This window comes from Taudactylus pleione, unplaced genomic scaffold (assembly GCF_031769625.1).
Source record: "Taudactylus pleione unplaced genomic scaffold, aTauple2 ptg000052l, whole genome shotgun sequence".
Lineage (NCBI taxonomy): Eukaryota > Metazoa > Chordata > Amphibia > Anura > Myobatrachidae > Taudactylus > Taudactylus pleione.
This window is the reverse complement of record NW_028284454.1, coordinates 438,241-460,727: the sequence shown is the minus strand read 5'-3', so window position 1 is coordinate 460,727 and position 22,487 is coordinate 438,241. Positions and strand designations below refer to the sequence as shown.

Sequence of the window (22,487 nt, the reverse complement as noted above, 5' to 3'; positions counted from 1 at the left end):
CTATCAATCCTGCCCAGTGATGTCAGAAGAGGAAGAAGGGGCCATGGGGGTAATCAGCTATCAAACCTTCCCAGTGATGTCAGAAGAGGAAGAAGGGGCCATAGGGGTAATCAGCTATCAAACCTTCCCAGTGATGTCAGAAGAGGAAGAAGGGGCCATAGGGGTAATCAGCTATCAAACCTTCCCAGTGATGTCAGAAGAGGAAACAAGGGCCATAGGGGTAATCAGCTATCAAATATTCACAGTGATGTCAGAAGAGGAAGGAGGGACCATAGGGATAATCAGCTATCAAACCTCCCCAGTGATGTCAGAAGAGGAAGAAGGGGCCATAGGGGTAATCAGCTATCAAACCTTCACAGTGATGTCAGAAGAGGAAGAAGGGGCCATAGGGGTAATCAGCTATCAAACCTTCCCAGTGATGTCAGAAGAGGAAGAAGGGGCCATAGGGGTAATCAGCTATGAAACCTTCCCAGTGATGTCAGAAGAGGAAGGAGGGGTAATAGGGGTGATCAGCTATTAAACCTTCCCAGTGATGTCAGAAGAGGAAGGAGGGACCATAGGGGTAATCAGCTACCAATCCTCCACAGTGATGTCATAAGAGGAAGGAGGGGTCATAGGGGTGATCAGCTATCAAGCCTTCCCAGTGATGTCAGAAGAGTAAGGACGGGCCATAGGGGTGATCAGCTATCAAACCTTCCCAGTGATGTCAGAAGAGGAAACAAGGGACATAGGGGTAATCAGCTATCAAATATTCCCAGTGATGTCAGAAGAGGAAGAAGGGACCATAGGGATAATCAGCAATCAAACCTCCCCAGTGATGACAGAAGAGGAAGAAGGGGCCATAGGGGTAATCAGCTATCAAACCTTCCCAGTGATGTCAGAAGAGGAAGAAGGGGCCATAGGGGTGATCAGCTATCAAACCTTTCCAGTGATGTCAGAAGAGGAAGGGGGTCATAGGGGTAATCAGCTATCAAACCTTCCCAGTGATGTCAGAAGAGGAAGGAGAGGCCATAGGGGTTATCAGCTATCAATCCTTCCCAGTGATGTCAGAAGGGGAAGGAGGGGCCATAGGGGTAATCAGCTATCAAACCTTCCCAGTGATGTCAGAAGAGGAAGGAGGGGGGTCATAGGGGTAATCAGGTATCAAACCTCCCCAGTGATGTCAGAAGGGGAAGGAGGGGCCATAGGGGTAATCAGCTATCAAACCTCCCCAGTGATGTCAGAAGAGGAAGGGGGTCATAGGGGTAATCAGGTATCAAACCTTCCCAGTGATGTCCGAAGAGGAAGGAGGGGCCATAGGGCTAATCAGCTATCAAACCTTCCCAGTGATGACAGAAGGGGAAGGAGGGACCATAGGGGTAATCAGCTATCAATCCTCCACAGTGATGTCAGAAGAGGAAGGAGGGACCATAGGGGTAATCAGCTATCAATCCTCCACAGTGATGTCAGAAGGGGAAGGAGGGACCATAGGGGTAATCAGCTATCAAACCTCACTAGTGATGTCAGAAGAGGAAGGAGGGACCATAGGGGTAATCAGCTATCAATCCTCCACAGTGATGTCAGAAGAGGAAGGAGGGACCATAGGGGTAATCAGCTATCAAACCTTCCCAGTGATGACAGAAGGGGAAGGAGGGGGGTCATAGGGGTAATCAGCTATCAAACCTTCCCAGTGATGTCAGAAGGGGAAGGAGGGGCCATAGGGGTAATCAGCTATCAAGCCTCCCCAGTGATGTCAGAAGAGGAAGGGGGTCATAGGGGTAATCAGGTATCAAACCTCCCCAGTGATGTCAGAAGAGGAAGGAGGGGCTATTGGGGTAATCCGCTATTAAATCTTCCCAGTCATGTCAGAAGAGGAAGGAGGGGCCATAGGGGTAATCAGCTATAAAATCTCCCCAGTGATGTCAGAAGAGGAAGGAGGGGTCATAGGGGTGATCAGCTGTCAAACGTTCCCAGTGATGTCAGAAGAGGAAGGAGGGGTAATAGGGGTAATCAGGTATCAAACCTTCCAAGTGATGTCTGAAGAGGAAGGAAAGGCCATAGGGGTAATCTACTATCAATCCTGCCCAGTGATGTCAGAAGAGGAAGAAGGGGCCATGGGGGTAATCAGCTATCAAACCTTCCCAGTGATGTCAGAAGAGGAAGAAGGGGCCATAGGGGTAATCAGCTATCAAACCTTCCCAGTGATGTCAGAAGAGGAAGAAGGGGCCATAGGGGTAATCAGCTATCAAACCTTCCCAGTGATGTCAGAAGAGGAAACAAGGGCCATAGGGGTAATCAGCTATCAAATATTCACAGTGATGTCAGAAGAGGAAGGAGGGACCATAGGGATAATCAGCTATCAAACCTCCCCAGTGATGTCAGAAGGGGAAGGAGGGACCATAGGGGTAATCAGCTATCAATCCTCCACAGTGATGTCAGAAGAGGAAGGAGGGACCATAGGGGTAATCAGCTATCAATCCTCCACAGTGATGTCAGAAGGGGAAGGAGGGACCATAGGGGTAATCAGCTATCAAACCTCACTAGTGATGTCAGAAGAGGAAGGAGGGACCATAGGGGTAATCAGCTATCAATCCTCCACAGTGATGTCAGAAGAGGAAGGAGGGACCATAGGGGTAATCAGCTATCAAACCTTCCCAGTGATGACAGAAGGGGAAGGAGGGGGGTCATAGGGGTAATCAGCTATCAAACCTTCCCAGTGATGTCAGAAGGGGAAGGAGGGGCCATAGGGGTAATCAGCTATCAAGCCTCCCCAGTGATGTCAGAAGAGGAAGGGGGTCATAGGGGTAATCAGGTATCAAACCTCCCCAGTGATGTCAGAAGAGGAAGGAGGGGCTATAGGGGTAATCCGCTATTAAATCTTCCCAGTCATGTCAGAAGAGGAAGGAGGGGCCATAGGGGTAATCAGCTATAAAATCTCCCCAGTGATGTCAGAAGAGGAAGGAGGGGTCATAGGGGTGATCAGCTGTCAAACGTTCCCAGTGATGTCAGAAGAGGAAGGAGGGGTAATAGGGGTAATCAGGTATCAAACCTTCCAAGTGATGTCTGAAGAGGAAGGAAAGGCCATAGGGGTAATCTACTATCAATCCTGCCCAGTGATGTCAGAAGAGGAAGAAGGGGCCATGGGGGTAATCAGCTATCAAACCTTCCCAGTGATGTCAGAAGAGGAAGAAGGGGCCATAGGGGTAATCAGCTATCAAACCTTCCCAGTGATGTCAGAAGAGGAAGAAGGGGCCATAGGGGTAATCAGCTATCAAACCTTCCCAGTGATGTCAGAAGAGGAAACAAGGGCCATAGGGGTAATCAGCTATCAAATATTCACAGTGATGTCAGAAGAGGAAGGAGGGACCATAGGGATAATCAGCTATCAAACCTCCCCAGTGATGTCAGAAGAGGAAGAAGGGGCCATAGGGGTAATCAGCTATCAAACCTTCACAGTGATGTCAGAAGAGGAAGAAGGGGCCATAGGGGTAATCAGCTATCAAACCTTCCCAGTGATGTCAGAAGAGGAAGAAGGGGCCATAGGGGTAATCAGCTATGAAACCTTCCCAGTGATGTCAGAAGAGGAAGGAGGGGTAATAGGGGTGATCAGCTATTAAACCTTCCCAGTGATGTCAGAAGAGGAAGGAGGGACCATAGGGGTAATCAGCTACCAATCCTCCACAGTGATGTCATAAGAGGAAGGAGGGGTCATAGGGGTGATCAGCTATCAAGCCTTCCCAGTGATGTCAGAAGAGTAAGGACGGGCCATAGGGGTGATCAGCTATCAAACCTTCCCAGTGATGTCAGAAGAGGAAACAAGGGACATAGGGGTAATCAGCTATCAAATATTCCCAGTGATGTCAGAAGAGGAAGAAGGGACCATAGGGATAATCAGCAATCAAACCTCCCCAGTGATGACAGAAGAGGAAGAAGGGGCCATAGGGGTAATCAGCTATCAAACCTTCCCAGTGATGTCAGAAGAGGAAGAAGGGGCCATAGGGGTGATCAGCTATCAAACCTTTCCAGTGATGTCAGAAGAGGAAGGGGGTCATAGGGGTAATCAGCTATCAAACCTTCCCAGTGATGTCAGAAGAGGAAGGAGAGGCCATAGGGGTTATCAGCTATCAATCCTTCCCAGTGATGTCAGAAGGGGAAGGAGGGGCCATAGGGTTAATCAGCTATCAAACCTTCCCAGTGATGTCAGAAGAGGAAGGAGGGGGGTCATAGGGGTAATCAGGTATCAAACCTCCCCAGTGATGTCAGAAGGGGAAGGAGGGGCCATAGGGGTAATCAGCTATCAAACCTCCCCAGTGATGTCAGAAGAGGAAGGGGGTCATAGGGGTAATCAGGTATCAAACCTTCCCAGTGATGTCAGAAGAGGAAGGAGGGGCCATAGGGGTAATCAGCTATCAAACCTTCCCAGTGATGACAGAAGGGGAAGGAGGGACCATAGGGGTAATCAGCTATCAATCCTCCACAGTGATGTCAGAAGAGGAAGGAGGGACCATAGGGGTAATCAGCTATCAATCCTCCACAGTGATGTCAGAAGGGGAAGGAGGGACCATAGGGGTAATCAGCTATCAAACCTTCCCAGTGATGTCAGAAGAGGAAGGGGGTCATAGGGGTAATCAGGTATCAAACCTTCCCAGTGATGTCAGAAGAGGAAGGAGGGGCCATAGGGGTAATCAGCTATCAAACCTTCCCAGTGATGACAGAAGGGGAAGGAGGGACAATAGGGGTAATAAGCTATCAATCCTCCACAGTGATGTCAGAAGAGGAAGGAGGGAACATAGGGGTAATCAGCTATCAATCCTCCACAGTGATGTCAGAAGAGGAAGGAGGGACCATAGGGGTAATCAGCTATCAAACCTTCCCAGTGATGTCAGAAGGGGAAGGAGGGGCCATAGGGGTAATCAGCTATCAAACCTTCCCAGTGATGTCAGAAGAGGAAGGAGGGGGGTCATAGGGGTAATCAGGTATCAAACCTCCCCAGTGATGTCAGAAGGGGAAGGAGGGGCCATAGGGGTAATCAGCTATCAAACCTCCCCAGTGATGTCAGAAGAGGAAGGGGGTCATAGGGGTAATCAGGTATCAAACCTTCCCAGTGATGTCAGAAGAGGAAGGAGGGGCCATAGGGGTAATCAGCTATCAAACCTTCCCAGTGATGACAGAAGGGGAAGGAGGGACCATAGGGGTAATCAGCTATCAATCCTCCACAGTGATGTCAGAAGAGGAAGGAGGGACCATAGGGGTAATCAGCTATCAATCCTCCACAGTGATGTCAGAAGGGGAAGGAGGGACCATAGGGGTAATCAGCTATCAAAACTTCCCAGTGATGTCAGAAGAGGAAGGGGGTCATAGGGGTAATCAGGTATCAAACCTTCCCAGTGATGTCAGAAGAGGAAGGAGGGGCCATAGGGGTAATCAGCTATCAAACCTTCCCAGTGATGACAGAAGGGGAAGGAGGGACCATAGGGGTAATCAGCTATCAATCCTCCACAGTGATGTCAGAAGAGGAAGGAGGGACCATAGGGGTAATCAGCTATCAATCCTCCACAGTGATGTCAGAAGAGGAAGGAGGGACCATAGGGGTAATCAGCTATCAAACCTTCCCAGTGATGTCAGAAGGGGAAGGAGGGGCCATAGGGGTAATCAGCTATCAAACCTTCCCAGTGATGTCAGAAGAGGAAGGAGGGGGGTCATAGGGGTAATCAGGTATCAAACCTCCCCAGTGATGTCAGAAGGGGAAGGAGGGGCCATAGGGGCAATCAGCTATCAAACCTCCCCAGTGATGTCAGAAGAGGAAGGGGGTCATAGGGGTAATCAGGTATCAAACCTTCCCAGTGATGTCAGAAGAGGAAGGAGGGGCCATAGGGGTAATCAGCTATCAAACCTTCCCAGTGATGACAGAAGGGGAAGGAGGGACCATAGGGGTAATCAGCTATCAATCCTCCACAGTGATGTCAGAAGAGGAAGGAGGGACCATAGGGGTAATCAGCTATCAATCCTCCACAGTGATGTCAGAAGGGGAAGGAGGGACCATAGGGGTAATCAGCTATCAAACCTTCCCAGTGATGTCAGAAGAGGAAGGGGGTCATAGGGGTAATCAGGTATCAAACCTTCCCAGTGATGTCAGAAGAGGAAGGAGGGGCCATAGGGGTAATCAGCTATCAAACCTTCCCAGTGATGACAGAAGGGAAAGGAGGGACCATAGGGGTAATCAGCTATCAATCCTCCACAGTGATGTCAGAAGAGGAAGGAGGGACCATAGGGGTAATCAGCTATCAATCCTCCACAGTGATGTCAGAAGAGGAAGGAGGGACCATAGGGGTAATCAGCTATCAAACCTTCCCAGTGATGACAGAAGGGGAAGGAGGGGGGTCATAGGGGTAATCAGCTATCAAACCTTCCCAGTGATGACAGAAGGGGAAGGAGGGGGGTCATAGGGGTAATCAGCTATCAAACCTTCCCAGTGATGTCAGAAGGGGAAGGAGGGGCCATAGGGGTAATCAGCTATCAAGCCTCCCCAGTGATGTCAGAAGAGGAAGGGGGTCATAGGGGTAATCAGGTATCAAACCTCCCCAGTGATGTCAGAAGGGGAAGGAGGGGCCATAGGGGTAATCAGCTATCAAACCTCCCCAGTGATGTCAGAAGAGGAAGGGGGTCATAGGGGTAATCAGGTATCAAACCTTCCCAGTGATGTCAGAAGAGGAAGGAGGGGCCATAGGGGTAATCAGCTATCAAACCTTCCCAGTGATGACAGAAGGGGGACCATAGGGGTAATCAGCTATCAATCCTCCACAGTGATGTCAGAAGAGGAAGGAGGGACCATAGGGGTAATCAGCTATCAATCCTCCACAGTGATGTCAGAAGGGGAAGGAGGGACCATAGGGGTAATCAGCTATCAAACCTTCCCAGTGATGTCAGAAGAGGAAGGGGGTCATAGGGGTAATCAGGTATCAAACCTTCCCAGTGATGTCAGAAGAGGAAGGAGGGGCCATAGGGGTAATCAGCTATCAAACCTTCCCAGTGATGACAAAAGGGGAAGGAGGGACCATAGGGGTAATCAGCTATTAATCCTCCACAGTGATGTCAGAAGAGGAAGGAGGGACCATAGGGGTAATCAGCTATCAATCCTCCACAGTGATTTCAGAAGAGGAAGGAGGGACCATAGGGGTAATCAGCTATCAATCCTCCACAGTGATGTCAGAAGAGGAAGAAGGGGCCATAGGGGTAATCAGCTATCAAACCTTCCCAGTGATGTCAGAAGGGGAAGGAGGGGGGTCATAGGGGTAATCAGCTATCAAACCTTCCCAGTGATGTCAGAAGGGGAAGGAGGGGCCATAGGGGTAATCAGCTATCAAGCCTCCCCAGTGATGTCAGAAGAGGAAGGGGGTCATAGGGTTAATCAGGTATCAAACCTCCCCAGTGATGTCAGAAGGGGAAGGAGGGGCCATAGGGGTAATCAGCTATCAAACCTCCCCAGTGATGTCAGAAGAGGAAGGGGGTCATAGGGGTAATCAGGTATCAAACCTTCCCAGTGATGTCCAAAGAGGAAGGAGGGGCCATAGGGCTAATCAGCTATCAAACCTTCCCAGTGATGACAGAAGGGGAAGGAGGGACCATAGGGGTAATCAGCTATCAATCCTCCACAGTGATGTCAGAAGAGGAAGGAGGGACCATAGGGGTAAACAGCTATCAAACCTCCACAGTGATGTCAGAAGGGGAAGTAGGGACCATAGGGGTAATCAGCTATCAAACCTCACTAGTGATGTCAGAAGAGGAAGGGGGTCATAGGGGTAATCAGGTATCAAACCTTCCCAGTGATGTCCGAAGAGGAAGGAGGGGCCATAGGGCTAATCAGCTATCAAACCTTCCCAGTGATGACAGAAGGGGAAGGAGGGACCATAGGGGTAATCAGCTATCAATCCTACACAGTGATGTCAGAAGAGGAAGGAGGGACCATAGGGGTAATCAGCTATCAATCCTCCACAGTGATGTCAGAAGGGGAAGGAGGGGCCATAGGGGTAATCAGCTATCAAACCTCCCCAGTGATGTCAGAAGAGGAAGGGGGTCATAGGGGTAATCAGGTATCAAACCTTCCCAGTGATGACAGAAGGGGAAGGAGGGACCATAGGGGTAATCAGCTATCAATCCTACACAGTGATGTCAGAAGAGGAAGGAGGGACCATAGGGGTAATCAGCTATCAATCCTCCACAGTGATGTCAGAAGAGGAAGGGGGTCATAGGGGTAATCAGGTATGAAACCTTCCCAGTGATGTCAGAAGAGGAAGGAGGGGCCATAGGGGTAATCAGCTATCAAACCTTCCCAGTGATGACAGAAGGGGAAGGAGGGACCATAGGGGTAATCAGCTATCAATCCTCCACAGTGATGTCAGAAGAGGAAGGAGGGACCATAGGGGTAATCAGCTATCAATCCTCCACAGTGATGTCAGAAGGGGAAGGAGGGACCATAGGGGTAATCAACTATCAAACCTTCCCAGTGATGTCAGAAGAGGAAGGGGGTCATAGGGGTAATCAGCTATCAAACCTTCCCAGTGATGTCAGAAGAGGAAGGGGGTCATAGGGGTAATCAGGTTTCAAACCTTCCCAGTGATGTCAGAAGAGGAAGGAGGGGCCATAGGGGTAATCAGCTATCAAACCTTCCCAGTGATGACAGAAGGGGAAGGAGGGACCATAGGGGTAATCAGCTATCAATCCTCCACAGTGATGTCAGAAGAGGAAGGAGGGACCATAGGGGTAATCAGCTATCAATCCTCCACAGTGATGTCAGAAGAGGAAGGAGGGACCATAGGGGTAATCAGCTATCAAACCTTCCCAGTGATGACAGAAGGGGAAGGAGGGGGGTCATAGGGGTAATCAGCTATCAAACCTTCCCAGTGATGACAGAAGGGGAAGGAGGGGGGTCATAGGGGTAATCAGCTATCAAACCTTCCCAGTGATGTCAGAAGGGGAAGGAGGGGCCATAGGGGTAATCAGCTATCAAGCCTCCCCAGTGATGTCAGAAGAGGAAGGGGGTCATAGGGGTAATCAGGTATCAAACCTCCCCAGTGATGTCAGAAGGGGAAGGAGGGGCCATAGGGGTAATCAGCTATCAAACCTCCCCAGTGATGTCAGAAGATGAAGGGGGTCATAGGGGTAATCAGGTATCAAACCTTCCCAGTGATGTCAGAAGAGGAAGGAGGGGCCATAGGGGTAATCAGCTATCAAACCTTCCCAGTGATGACAGAAGGGGAAGGAGGGACCATAGGGGTAATCAGCTATCAATCCTCCACAGTGATGTCAGAAGAGGAAGGAGGGACCATAGGGGTAATCAGCTATCAATCCTCCACAGTGATGTCAGAAGGGGAAGGAGGGACCATAGGGGTAATCAGCTATCAAACCTTCCCAGTGATGTCAGAAGAGGAAGGGGGTCATAGGGGTAATCAGGTATCAAACCTTCCCAGTGATGTCAGAAGAGGAAGGAGGGGCCATAGGGGTAATCAGCTATCAAACCTTCCCAGTGATGACAAAAGGGGAAGGAGGGACCATAGGGGTAATCAGCTATTAATCCTCCACAGTGATGTCAGAAGAGGAAGGAGGGACCATAGGGGTAATCAGCTATCAATCCTCCACAGTGATTTCAGAAGAGGAAGGAGGGACCATAGGGGTAATCAGCTATCAATCCTCCACAGTGATGTCAGAAGAGGAAGAAGGGGCCATAGGGGTAATCAGCTATCAAACCTTCCCAGTGATGTCAGAAGGGGAAGGAGGGGGGTCATAGGGGTAATCAGCTATCAAACCTTCCCAGTGATGTCAGAAGGGGAAGGAGGGGCCATAGGGGTAATCAGCTATCAAGCCTCCCCAGTGATGTCAGAAGAGGAAGGGGGTCATAGGGGTAATCAGGTATCAAACCTCCCCAGTGATGTCAGAAGGGGAAGGAGGGGCCATAGGGGTAATCAGCTATCAAACCTCCCCAGTGATGTCAGAAGAGGAAGGGGGTCATAGGGGTAATCAGGTATCAAACCTTCCCAGTGATGTCCGAAGAGGAAGGAGGGGCCATAGGGCTAATCAGCTATCAAACCTTCCCAGTGATGACAGAAGGGGAAGGAGGGACCATAGGGGTAATCAGCTATCAATCCTCCACAGTGATGTCAGAAGAGGAAGGAGGGACCATAGGGGTAATCAGCTATCAATCCTCCACAGTGATGTCAGAAGGGGAAGGAGGGACCATAGGGGTAATCAGCTATCAAACCTCACTAGTGATGTCAGAAGAGGAAGGGGGTCATAGGGGTAATCAGGTATCAAACCTTCCCAGTGATGTCCGAAGAGGAAGGAGGGGCCATAGGGCTAATCAGCTATCAAACCTTCCCAGTGATGACAGAAGGGGAAGGAGGGACCATAGGGGTAATCAGCTATCAATCCTCCACAGTGATGTCAGAAGAGGAAGGAGGGACCATAGGGGTAATCAGCTATCAATCCTCCACAGTGATGTCAGAAGGGGAAGGAGGGGCCATAGGGGTAATCAGCTATCAAACCTCCCCAGTGATGTCAGAAGAGGAAGGGGGTCATAGGGGTAATCAGGTATCAAACCTTCCCAGTGATGTCAGAAGAGGAAGGAGGGGCCATAGGGGTAATCAGCTATCAAACCTTCCCAGTGATGACAGAAGGGGAAGGAGGGACCATAGGGGTAATCAGCTATCAATCCTCCACAGTGATGTCAGAAGAGGAAGGAGGGACCATAGGGGTAATCAGCTATCAATCCTCCACAGTGATGTCAGAAGAGGAAGGAGGGACCATAGGGGTAATCAGCTATCAATCCTCCACAGTGATGTCAGAAGAGGAAGAAGGGGCCATAGGGGTAATCAGCTATCAAACCTTCCCAGTGATGACAGAAGGGGAAGGAGGGGCCATAGGGGTAATCAGCTATCAAACCTTCCCAGTGATGACAGAAGAGGAAGGAGGGGTCATAGGGGTATTCAGCTATCAAACCTTCCCAATGATGTCAGAAGGGGAAGGAGGGGCCATAGGGGTAATCAGCTATCAAGCCTCCCCAGTGATGTCAGAAGAGGAAAGGGGTCATAGGGGTAATCAGGTATCAAACCTCCCCAGTGATGTCAGAAGGGGAAGGAGGGGTCATAGGGGTAATCAGCTATCAAACCTCCCCAGTGATGTCAGAAGAGGAAGGGGGTCATAGGGGTAATCAGGTATCAAATCTTCCCAGTGATGTCAGAAGAGAAAGGGGGTCATAGGGGTAATCAGCTATCAATCCTCCACAGTGATGTCAGAAGGGGAAGGAGGGACCATAGGGGTAATCAGGTATCAAACCTTCCCAGTGATGACAGAAGAGGAAGGAGGGGTCATGATGGGTAAAGCTCATTGTGGAATTGTTTATGGGACCTTGTTGCTCTCCACCATGTGACGTGTAGCCTGGATATACCTAATAATATGCTGATATACAAACCGATCTCAAAGCTTCCATCGATGACCCCAACCATGGAAGAGGAGATATCAAATCTTCTTTCCATCTGAGTAATTGTACTTGTAAGGTAACTTCCTGATAGAGCTTTAGCGAAATACACAAAGCACATTGCAGCCAGGAACATCTGCGCAAATAGAGGTCACAAATCAATATATTCCGCTACTAATCATATACCACTATTTATCATTATATAAAGTTACTCATCAAAATATACCACTAGTAATTATTATACAGTATATTGCTACTAATAATTATATACAACTAATAATCATTGCATACCCCGATAGTATCAGTCTAGTAATTTAATAACCACAACTCGTATACTATTACTAATAATCATTATATACTGCTAATAATCACAGATACACCCACTACTGCTATCTCACACCTGTAATACCTCACAGTCCTGTGTATACATCTGTAACATCAGCCACACCACAGCCAGCATAGAGACGCCCACTACTGCTATCTCACATCTGTAATACCTCACAGTCCTGTGTATACATCTGTAACATCAGCCACAGCTCAGCCAGCATAGAGACACCCACTACTACTATATCACATCTGTAATACCTCACAGTCCTGTGTATACATCTGTAACATCAGCCACAGCACAGCCAGCATAGAGACACCCTCTACTGCTATCTCACATCTGTAATACCTCACAGTCCAGTGTATACATCTGTAACATCAGCCACAGCTCAGCCACCATAGAGACACCCAGTACTGCTATTTCACATCTGTAATACCTCACAGTCCTGTGTATACATCTGTAACATCAGTCACAGCTCAGCCAGCATAGAGACACCCACTACTGCTATATCACATCTGTAATACCTCACAGTCCTGTGTATACATCTGTAACATCAGTCACAGCACAGCCAGCATAGACACCCACTACTGCTATCTCACATCTGTAATACCTCACAGTCCTGTGTATACATCTGTAACATCAGCCACAGCTCAGCCACCATAGAGACACCCACTACTGCTATCTCACATCTGTAATACCTCACAGTCCTGTGTATACATCTGTAACATCAGCCTCAGCTCAGCCAGCATAAAGACACCCACTACTGCTATCTCACATCTGTAATACCTCACAGTCCTGTGTATACTTATGTAACATCATCCACACCACAGCCAGCATAGAGACACCCACTACTGCTATCTCACATCTGTAATACCTCACAGTCCTGTGTATACATCTGTAACATCAGCCACAGCACAGCCAGCATAGACGCCCACTACTGCTATCTCACATCTGTAATACTTCACAGTCCTGTGTATACATCTGTAACATCAGCCACAGCACAGCCAGCATAGACACCCACTACTGCTATCTCACATCTGTAATACCTCACAGTCCTGTGTATACATCTGTAACATCAGCCACAGCTCAGCCACCATAGAGACACCCACTACTGCTATCTCACATCTGTAATACCTCACAGTCCTGTGGATACATCTGTAACATCAGCCTCAGCTCAGCCAGCATAAAGACACCCACTACTGCTATCTCACATCTGTAATACCTCACAGTCCTGTGTATACTTATGTAACATCATCCACAGCACAGCCAGCATAGAGACACCCACTACTGCTATCTCACATCTGTAATACCTCACAGTCCTGTGTATACATCTATAACATCAGCCACAGCACAGCCAGCATAGACACCCACTACTGCTATCTCACATCTGTAATACCTCACAGTCCTGTGTATACATCTGTAACATCAGCCACAGCACAGCCAGCATAGACACCCACTACTGCTATCTCACATCTGTAATACCTCACAGTCCTGTGTATACATCTGTAACATCAGGAACAGCACAGCCAGCATAGAGACACCCACTACTGCTATCTCACATCTGTAATACCTCACAGTCCTGTGTATACTTCTATAACATCAGCCACAGCACAGCCAGCATAGAGACACCCACTACTGCTATCTCACATCTGTAATACCTCACAGTCCTGTGTATACATCTGTAACATCAGCCACAGCACAGCCAGCATAGAGACGCCCACTACTGCTATCTCACATCTGTAATACCTCACAGTCCTGTATATACATCTGTAACATCAGCCACAGCTCAGCCAGCATAGAGACACCCACTACTGCTATCTCACATCTGTAATACCTCACAGTCCTGTGTATACATCTGTAACATCAGCCACAGCACAGCCAGCATAGAGACACCCACTACTGCTATCTCACATCTGTAATACCTCACAGTCCTGTGCATACATCTGTAACATCAGCCACAGCACAGCCAGCATAGAGACACATACTACTGCTATCTCACATCTGTAATACCTCACAGTCCTGTGTATACATCTGTAACATCAGCCACAGCTCAGCCAGCATAGAGACACCCACTACTGCTATCTCACATCTGTAATACCTCACAGTCCTGTGTATACATCTGTAACATCAGCCACAGCACAGCCAGCATAGAGACACCCACTACTGCTATCTCACATCTGTAATACCTCACAGTCCTGTGTATACATCTGTAACATCAGCCACAGCTCAGCCAGCATAGAGACACCCACTACTACTATATCACATCTGTAATACCTCACAGTCCTGTGTATACATCTGTAACATCAGCCACAGCACAGCCAGCATAGAGACACCCTCTACTGCTATCTCACATCTGTAATACCTCACAGTCCAGTGTATACATCTGTAACATCAGCCACAGCTCAGCCACCATAGAGACACCCAGTACTGCTATCTCACATCTGTAATACCTCACAGTCCTGTGTATACATCTGTAACATCAGTCACAGCTCAGCCAGCATAGAGACACCCACTACTGCTATATCACATCTGTAATACCTCACAGTCCTGTGTATACATCTGTAACATCAGCCACAGCACAGCCAGCATAGACACCCACTACTGCTATCTCACATCTGTAATACCTCACAGTCCTGTGTATACATCTGTAACATCAGCCACAGCTCAGCCACCATAGAGACACCCACTACTGCTATCTCACATCTGTAATACCTCACAGTCCTGTGTATACATCTGTAACATCAGCCTCAGCTCAGCCAGCATTAAGACACCCACTACTGCTATCTCACATCTGTAATACCTCACAGTCCTGTGTATACTTATGTAACATCATCCACACCACAGCCAGCATAGAGACACCCACTACTGCTATCTCACATCTGTAATACCTCACAGTCCTGTGTATACATCTGTAACATCAGCCACAGCACAGCCAGCATAGACGCCCACTACTGCTATCTCACATCTGTAATACCTCACAGTCCTGTGTATACACCTGTAACATCAGCCACAGCACAGCCAGCATAGACACCCATTACTGCTATCTCACATCTGTAATACCTCACAGTCCTGTGTATACATCTGTAACATCAGCCACAGCTCAGCCACCATAGAGACACCCACTACTGCTATCTCACATCTGTAATACCTCACAGTCCTGTGGATACATCTGTAACATCAGCCTCAGCTCAGCCAGCATAAAGACACCCACTACTGCTATCTCACATCTGTAATACCTCACAGTCCTGTGTATACTTATGTAACATCATCCACAGCACAGCCAGCATAGAGACACCCACTACTGCTATCTCACATCTGTAATACCTCACAGTCCTGTGTATACATCTATAACATCAGCCACAGCACAGCCAGCATAGACACCCACGACTGCTATCTCACATCTGTAATACCTCACAGTCCTGTGTATACATCTGTAACATCAGCCACAGCACAGCCAGCATAGACACCCACTACTGCTATCTCACATCTGTAATACCTCACAGTCCTGTGTATACATCTGTAACATCAGGAACAGCACAGCCAGCATAGAGACACCCACTACTGCTATCTCACATCTGTAATACCTCACAGTCCTGTGTATACATCTATAACATCAGCCACAGCACAGCCAGCATAGAGACACCCACTACTGCTATCTCACATCTGTAATACCTCACAGTCCTGTGTATACATCTGTAACATCAGCCACAGCACAGCCAGCATAGAGACGCCCACTACTGCTATCTCACATCTGTAATACCTCACAGTCCTGTATATACATCTGTAACATCAGCCACAGCTCAGCCAGCATAGAGACACCCACTACTGCTATCTCACATCTGTAATACCTCACAGTCCTGTGTATACATCTGTAACATCAGCCACAGCACAGCCAGCATAGAGACACCCACTACTGCTATCTCACATCTGTAATACCTCACAGTCCTGTGCATACATCTGTAACATCAGCCACAGCACAGCCAGCATAGAGACACATACTACTGCTATCTCACATCTGTAATACCTCACAGTCCTGTGTATACATCTGAAACATCAGCCACAGCTCAGCCAGCATAGAGACACCCACTACTGCTATCTCACATCTGTAATACCTCACAGTCCTGTGTATACATCTGTAACATCAGCCACAGCACAGCCAGCATAGAGACACCCACTACTGCTATCTCACATCTGTAATACCTCACAGTCCTGTGTATACATCTGTAACATCAGCCACAGCACAGCCAGCATAGAGACACCCACTACTGCTATCTCACATCTGTAATACCTCACAGTCCTGTGTGTACATCTGTAACATCAGCCACAGCACAGCCAGCATAGAGACACCCACTACTGCTATCTCACATCTGTAATACCTCACAGTCCTGTGTATACATCTGTAACATCAGCCACAGCTCACCAGCATAGAGACACCCACTACTGCTATCTCACATCTGTAATACCTCACAGTCCTGTGTATACATCTGTAACATCAGCCACAGCACAGCCAGCATAGAGACGCCCACTACTGCTATCTCACATCTGTAATACCTCACAGTCCTGTGTATACATCTGTAACATCAGCGACAGCAAAGCCAGCATAGAGACGCCCACTACTGCTATCTCACATCTGTAATACCTCACAGTCCGGTGTATACATCTGTAACATCAGCCACAGCACAGCCAGCATAGAGACGCCCACTACTGCTATCTCACATCTGTAATACCTCACAGTCCTGTGTATACATCTGTAACATCAGCCACAGCTCAGTCAGCATAGAGACGCCCACTACTGCTATCTCACATCTGTAATACCTCACAGTCCTTTGTATACATCTGTAACATCAGCCACAGATCAGCCAGCATAGAGTCGCCCACTACTGCTATCTCACATCTGTAATACCTCACAGTCCTGTGTATACATCTGTAACATCAGCCACAGCACAGCCAGCATAGAGACACCCACTACTGCTATCTCACATCTGTAATACCTCACAGTCCTGTGTATATATCTGTAACATCAGTCACAGCACAGCCAGCATAGAGTCGCCCACTACTGCTATCTCACATCTGTAATACCTCACAGTCCGGTGTATACATCTGTAACCTCAGCAACAGCACAGCCAGCATAGAGACGCCCACTACTGCTATCTCACATCTGTAATACCTCACAGTCCTGTGTATACATCTGTAACATCAGCCACAGCTCAGCCAGCATAGAGACACCCACTACTGCTATCTCACATCTGTAATACCTCACAGTCCTTTGTATACATCTGTAACATCAGCCACAGATCAGCCAGCATAGAGACACCCACTACTGCTATCTCACATCAGTAATACCTCACAGTCCTGTGTATACATCTGTAACATCAGCCACAGCTCAGCCAGCATAGAGACACCCACTACTGCTATCTCACTTCTGTAATACCTCACAGTCCTGTGTATACATCTGTAACATCAGCCACAGCTCAGCCAGCATAGAGACACCCACTACTGCTATCTCACATCTGTAATACCTCACAGTCCTTTGTATACATCTGTAACATCAGCCACAGATCAGCCAGCATAGAGACACCCACTACTGCTACCTCACATCTGTAATACCTCACAGTCCTGGTTATACATCTGTAACATCAGCCACAGCTCAGCCAGCATAGAGACATCCACTACTGCTATCTCACATCTGTAATACCTCACACTCCTGTGTATACATCTGTAACATCAGCCACAGCAAGCATAGACACCCACTACTGCTATCTCACATCTGTAATACCTCATAGTCCTGTGTATACATCTGTAACATCAGTCACAGCACAGCCAGCATAGAGACACCCACTACTGCTATCTCATATCTGTAATACATCACAGTCCTGTGTGTATATCTGTAACATCAGCCACAGCTCAGCCAGCATAGAGATGCCCTCTACTGCTATCTCACATCTGTAATACCTCAAAGTCCTGTGTATACATCTGTAACATCAGCCACAGCTCAGCCAGCATAGAGACACCCACTACTGCTATCTCACATCTGTAATACCTCACAGTCCTGTGTATACATCTGTAACATCAGTCACAGCTCAGCCAGCATAGAGACACCCACTACTGCTATCTTACATCTGTAATACATCACAGTCCTGTGTATACATCTGTAACATCAGCCACAGCTCATCCAGCATAGAGACACCCTCTACTGCTATCTCACATCTGTAATACATCACAGTCCTGTGTATACATCTGTAACATCAGCCACAGCTCAGCCAGCATAGAGACACCCACTACTGCTATCTCAAATCTGTAATACCTCACAGTCCTGTGTATACATCTGTAACATCAGCCACAGCACAGCCAGCATAGAGACACCCACTACTGCTATCTCACATCTGTAATACCTCACAGTCCTGTGTATACATCTGTAACATCAGCCACAGCACAGCCAGCATAGAGACACCCACTACTGCTATCTCACATCTGTAATACCTCACAGTCCTGTGTATACATCTGTAACATCAGCCACAGCTCAGCCAGCATAGAGACACCCACTACTGCTATCTTACATCTGTAATACATCACAGTCCTGTGTATACATCTGTAACATCAGCCACAGCTCATCCAGCATAGAGACACCCACTACTGCTATCTCACATCTGTAATACCTCACAGTCCTGTGTATACATCTGTAACATCAGCCACAGCTCAGCCAGCATAGAGACACCCACTACTGCTATCTCACATCTGTAATACCTCACAGTCCAGTGTATACATCTGTAACATCAGCCACAGCACAGCCAGCATAGAGACGCCCACTACTGCTATCTCACATCTGTAATACCTCACAGTCCTGTGTATACATCTGTAACATCAGCAACAGCACAGCCAGCATAGAGACACCCACTACTGCTATCTCACATCTGTAATACCTCACAGTCCTGTGTATACATCTATAACATCAGCCACAGCACAGCCAGCATAGAGACGCCCACTACTGCTATCTCACATCTGTAATACCTCACAGTCCTGTGTATACATCTGTAACATCAGCCACAGCACAGCCAGCATAGAGACGCCCACTACTGCTATCTCACATCTGTAATACCTCACAGTCCTGTATATACATCTGTAACATCAGCCACAGCTCAGCCAGCATAGAGACGCCCAATACTGCTATCTCACATCTGTAATACCTCACAGTCCTGTGTATACATCTGTAACATCAGCCACAGCTCAGCCAGCATAGAGACACCCACTACTGCTATCTCACATCTGTAATACCTCACAGTCCAGTGTATACATCTGTAACATCAGCCACAGCACAGCCAGCATAGACGCCCACTACTGCTATCTCACATCTGTAATACCTCACAGTCCTGTGTATACATCTGTAACATCAGCCACAGCACAGCCAGCATAGACACCCACTACTGCTATCTCACATCTGTAATACCTCACAGTCCTGTGTATACATCTGTAACATCAGCCACAGCTCAGCCACCATAGAGACACCCACTACTGCTATCTCACATCTGTAATACCTCACAGTCCTGTGGATACATCTGTAACATCAGCCTCAGCTCAGCCAGCATAAAGACACCCACTACTGCTATCTCACATCTGTAATACCTCACAGTCCTGTGTATACTTATGTAACATCATCCACAGCACAGCCAGCATAGAGACACCCACTACTGCTATCTCACATCTGTAATACCTCACAGTCCTGTGTATACATCTATAACATCAGCCACAGCACAGCCAGCATAGACACCCACTACTGCTATCTCACATCTGTAATACCTCACAGTCCTGTGTATACATCTGTAACATCAGGAACAGCACAGCCAGCATAGAGACACCCATTACTGCTATCTCACATCTGTAATACCTCACAGTCCTGTGTATACATCTATAACATCAGCCACAGCACAGCCAGCATAGAGACACCCACTACTGCTATCTCACATCTGTAATACCTCACAGTCCTGTGTATACATCTGTAACATCAGCCACAGCACAGCCAGCATAGAGACGCCCACTACTGCTATCTCACATCTGTAATACCTCACAGTCCTGTATATACATCTGTAACATCAGCCACAGCTCAGCCAGCATAGAGACACCCACTACTGCTATCTCACATCTGTAATACCTCACAGTCCTGTGTATACATCTGTAACATCAGCCACAGCACAGCCAGCATAGAGACACCCACTACTGCTATCTCACATCTGTAATACCTCACAGTCCTGTGCATACATCTGTAACATCAGCCACAGCACAGCCAACATAGAGACACATACTACTGCTATCTCACATCTGTAGTACCTCACAGTCCTGTGTATACATCTGTAACATCAGCCACAGCTCAGCCAGCATAGAGACACCCACTACTGCTATCTCATATCTGTAATACCTCACAGTCCTGTGTATACATCTGTAACATCAGCCACAGCACAGCCAGCATAGAGACACCCACTACTGCTATCTCACATCTGTAATACCTCACAGTCCTGTGTATACATCTGTAACATCAGCCACAGCACAGCCAGCATAGAGACACCCACTACTGCTATCTCACATCTGTAATACCTCACAGTCCTGTGTGTACATCTGTAACATCAACCACAGCACAGCCAGCATAGAGACACCCACTACTGCTATCTCACATCTGTAATACCTCACAGTCCTGTGTATACATCTGTAACATCAGTCACAGCTCACCAGCATAGAGACACCCACTACTGCTATCTCACATCTGTAATACCTCACAGTCCTGTGTATACATCTGTAACATCAGCCACAGCACAGCCAGCATAGAGACGCCCACTACTGCTATCTCACATCTGTAATACCTCACAGTCCTGTGTATACATCTGTAACATCAGCCACAGCACAGCCAGCATAGAGACGCCCACTACTGCTATCTCACATCTGTAATACCTCACAGTCCGGTGTATACATCTGTAACATCAGCCACAGCACAGCCAGCATAGAGACGCCCACTACTGCTATCTCACATCTTTAATACCTCACAGTCCTGTGTATACATCTGTAACATCAGCCACAGCTCAGTCAGCATAGAGACGCCCACTACTGCTATCTCACATCTGTAATACCTCACAGTCCTTTGTATACATCTGTAACATCAGCCACAGATCAGCCAGCATAGAGACGCCCACTACTGCTATCTCACATCTGTAATACCTCACAGTCCTGTGTATACATCTGTAACATCAGCCACAGCACAGCCAGCATAGAGACGCCCACTACTGCTATTTCACATCTGTAATACCTCACAGTCCTGTGTATACATCTGTAACATCAGTCACAGCACAGCCAGCATAGAGTCGCCCACTACTGCTATCTCACATCTGTAATACCTCACAGTCCGGTGTATACATCTGTAACCTCAGCAACAGCACAGCCAGCATAGAGACGCCCACTACTGCTATCTCACATCTGTAATACCTCACAGTCCTGTGTATACATCTGTAACATCAGCCACAGCTCAGCCAGCATAGAGACACCCACTACTGCTATCTCACATCTGTAATACCTCACAGTCCTTTGTATACATCTGTAACATCAGCCACAGATCAGCCAGCATAGAGACACCCACTACTGCTATCTCACATCTGTAATACCTCACAGTCCTGTGTATACATATGTAACATCAGCCACAGCTCAGCCAGCATAGAGACACCCACTACTGCTATCTCACATCTGTAATACCTCACAGTCCTGTGTATACATCTGTAACATCAGCCACAGCTCAGCCAGCATAGAGACACCCTATACTGCTATCTCACATCTCTAATACCTCACAGTCCTTTGTATACATCTGTAACATCAGCCACAGATCAGCCAGCATAGAGACACCCACTACTGCTACCTCACATCTGTAATACCTCACAGTCCTGGTTATACATCTGTAACATCAGCCACAGCTCAGCCAGCATAGAGACATCCACTACTGCTATCTCACATCTGTAATACCTCACAGTCCTGTGTATACATCTGTAACATCAGCCACAGCAAGCATAGACACCCACTACTGCTATCTCACATCTGTAATACCTATAGTCCTGTGTATACATCTGTAACATCAGTCACAGCACAGCCAGCATAGAGACACCCACTACTGCTATCTCATATCTGTAATACATCACAGTCCTGTGTGTATATCTGTAACATCAGCCACAGCTCAGCCAGCATAGAGATGCCCTCTACTGCTATCTCACATCTGTAATACCTCACAGTCCTGTGTATACATCTGTAACATCAGCCACAGCTCAGCCAGCATAGAGACACCCACTACTGATATCTCACATCTGTAATACCTCACAGTCCTGTGTATACATCTGTAACATCAGTCACAGCTCAGCCAGCATAGAGACACCCACTACTGCTATCTTACATCTGTAATACATCACAGTCCTGTGTATACATCTGTAACATCAGCCACAGCTCATCCAGCATAGAGACACCCACTACTGCTATCTCACATCTGTAATACATCACAGTCCTGTGTATACATCTGTAACATCAGCCACAGCTCAGCCAGCATAGAGACACCCACTACTGCTATCTCACATCTGTAATACCTCACAGTCCTGTGTATACATCTGTAACATCAGCCACAGCACAGCCAGCATAGAGACACCCACTACTGCTATCTCACATCTGTAATACCTCACAGTCCTGTGTATACATCTG

The 22,487-nt window shown here is 47.8% G+C and overlaps 1 protein-coding gene across 1 annotated transcript in view; it reads right to left on the bottom strand.

Annotated features, from left to right (window-relative positions):
* Window positions 1-22,487, bottom strand: part of LOC148535422 (solute carrier organic anion transporter family member 1C1-like) — a 162,652-nt gene that overhangs the window by 94,730 nt on the left and 45,435 nt on the right. The window contains exon 2 of the mRNA XM_088462659.1: window positions 11,444-11,585. Within this exon, the coding sequence (XP_088318785.1) occupies window positions 11,444-11,585 (142 nt within the window). The remainder of the gene's footprint in view (window positions 1-11,443; window positions 11,586-22,487) is intronic.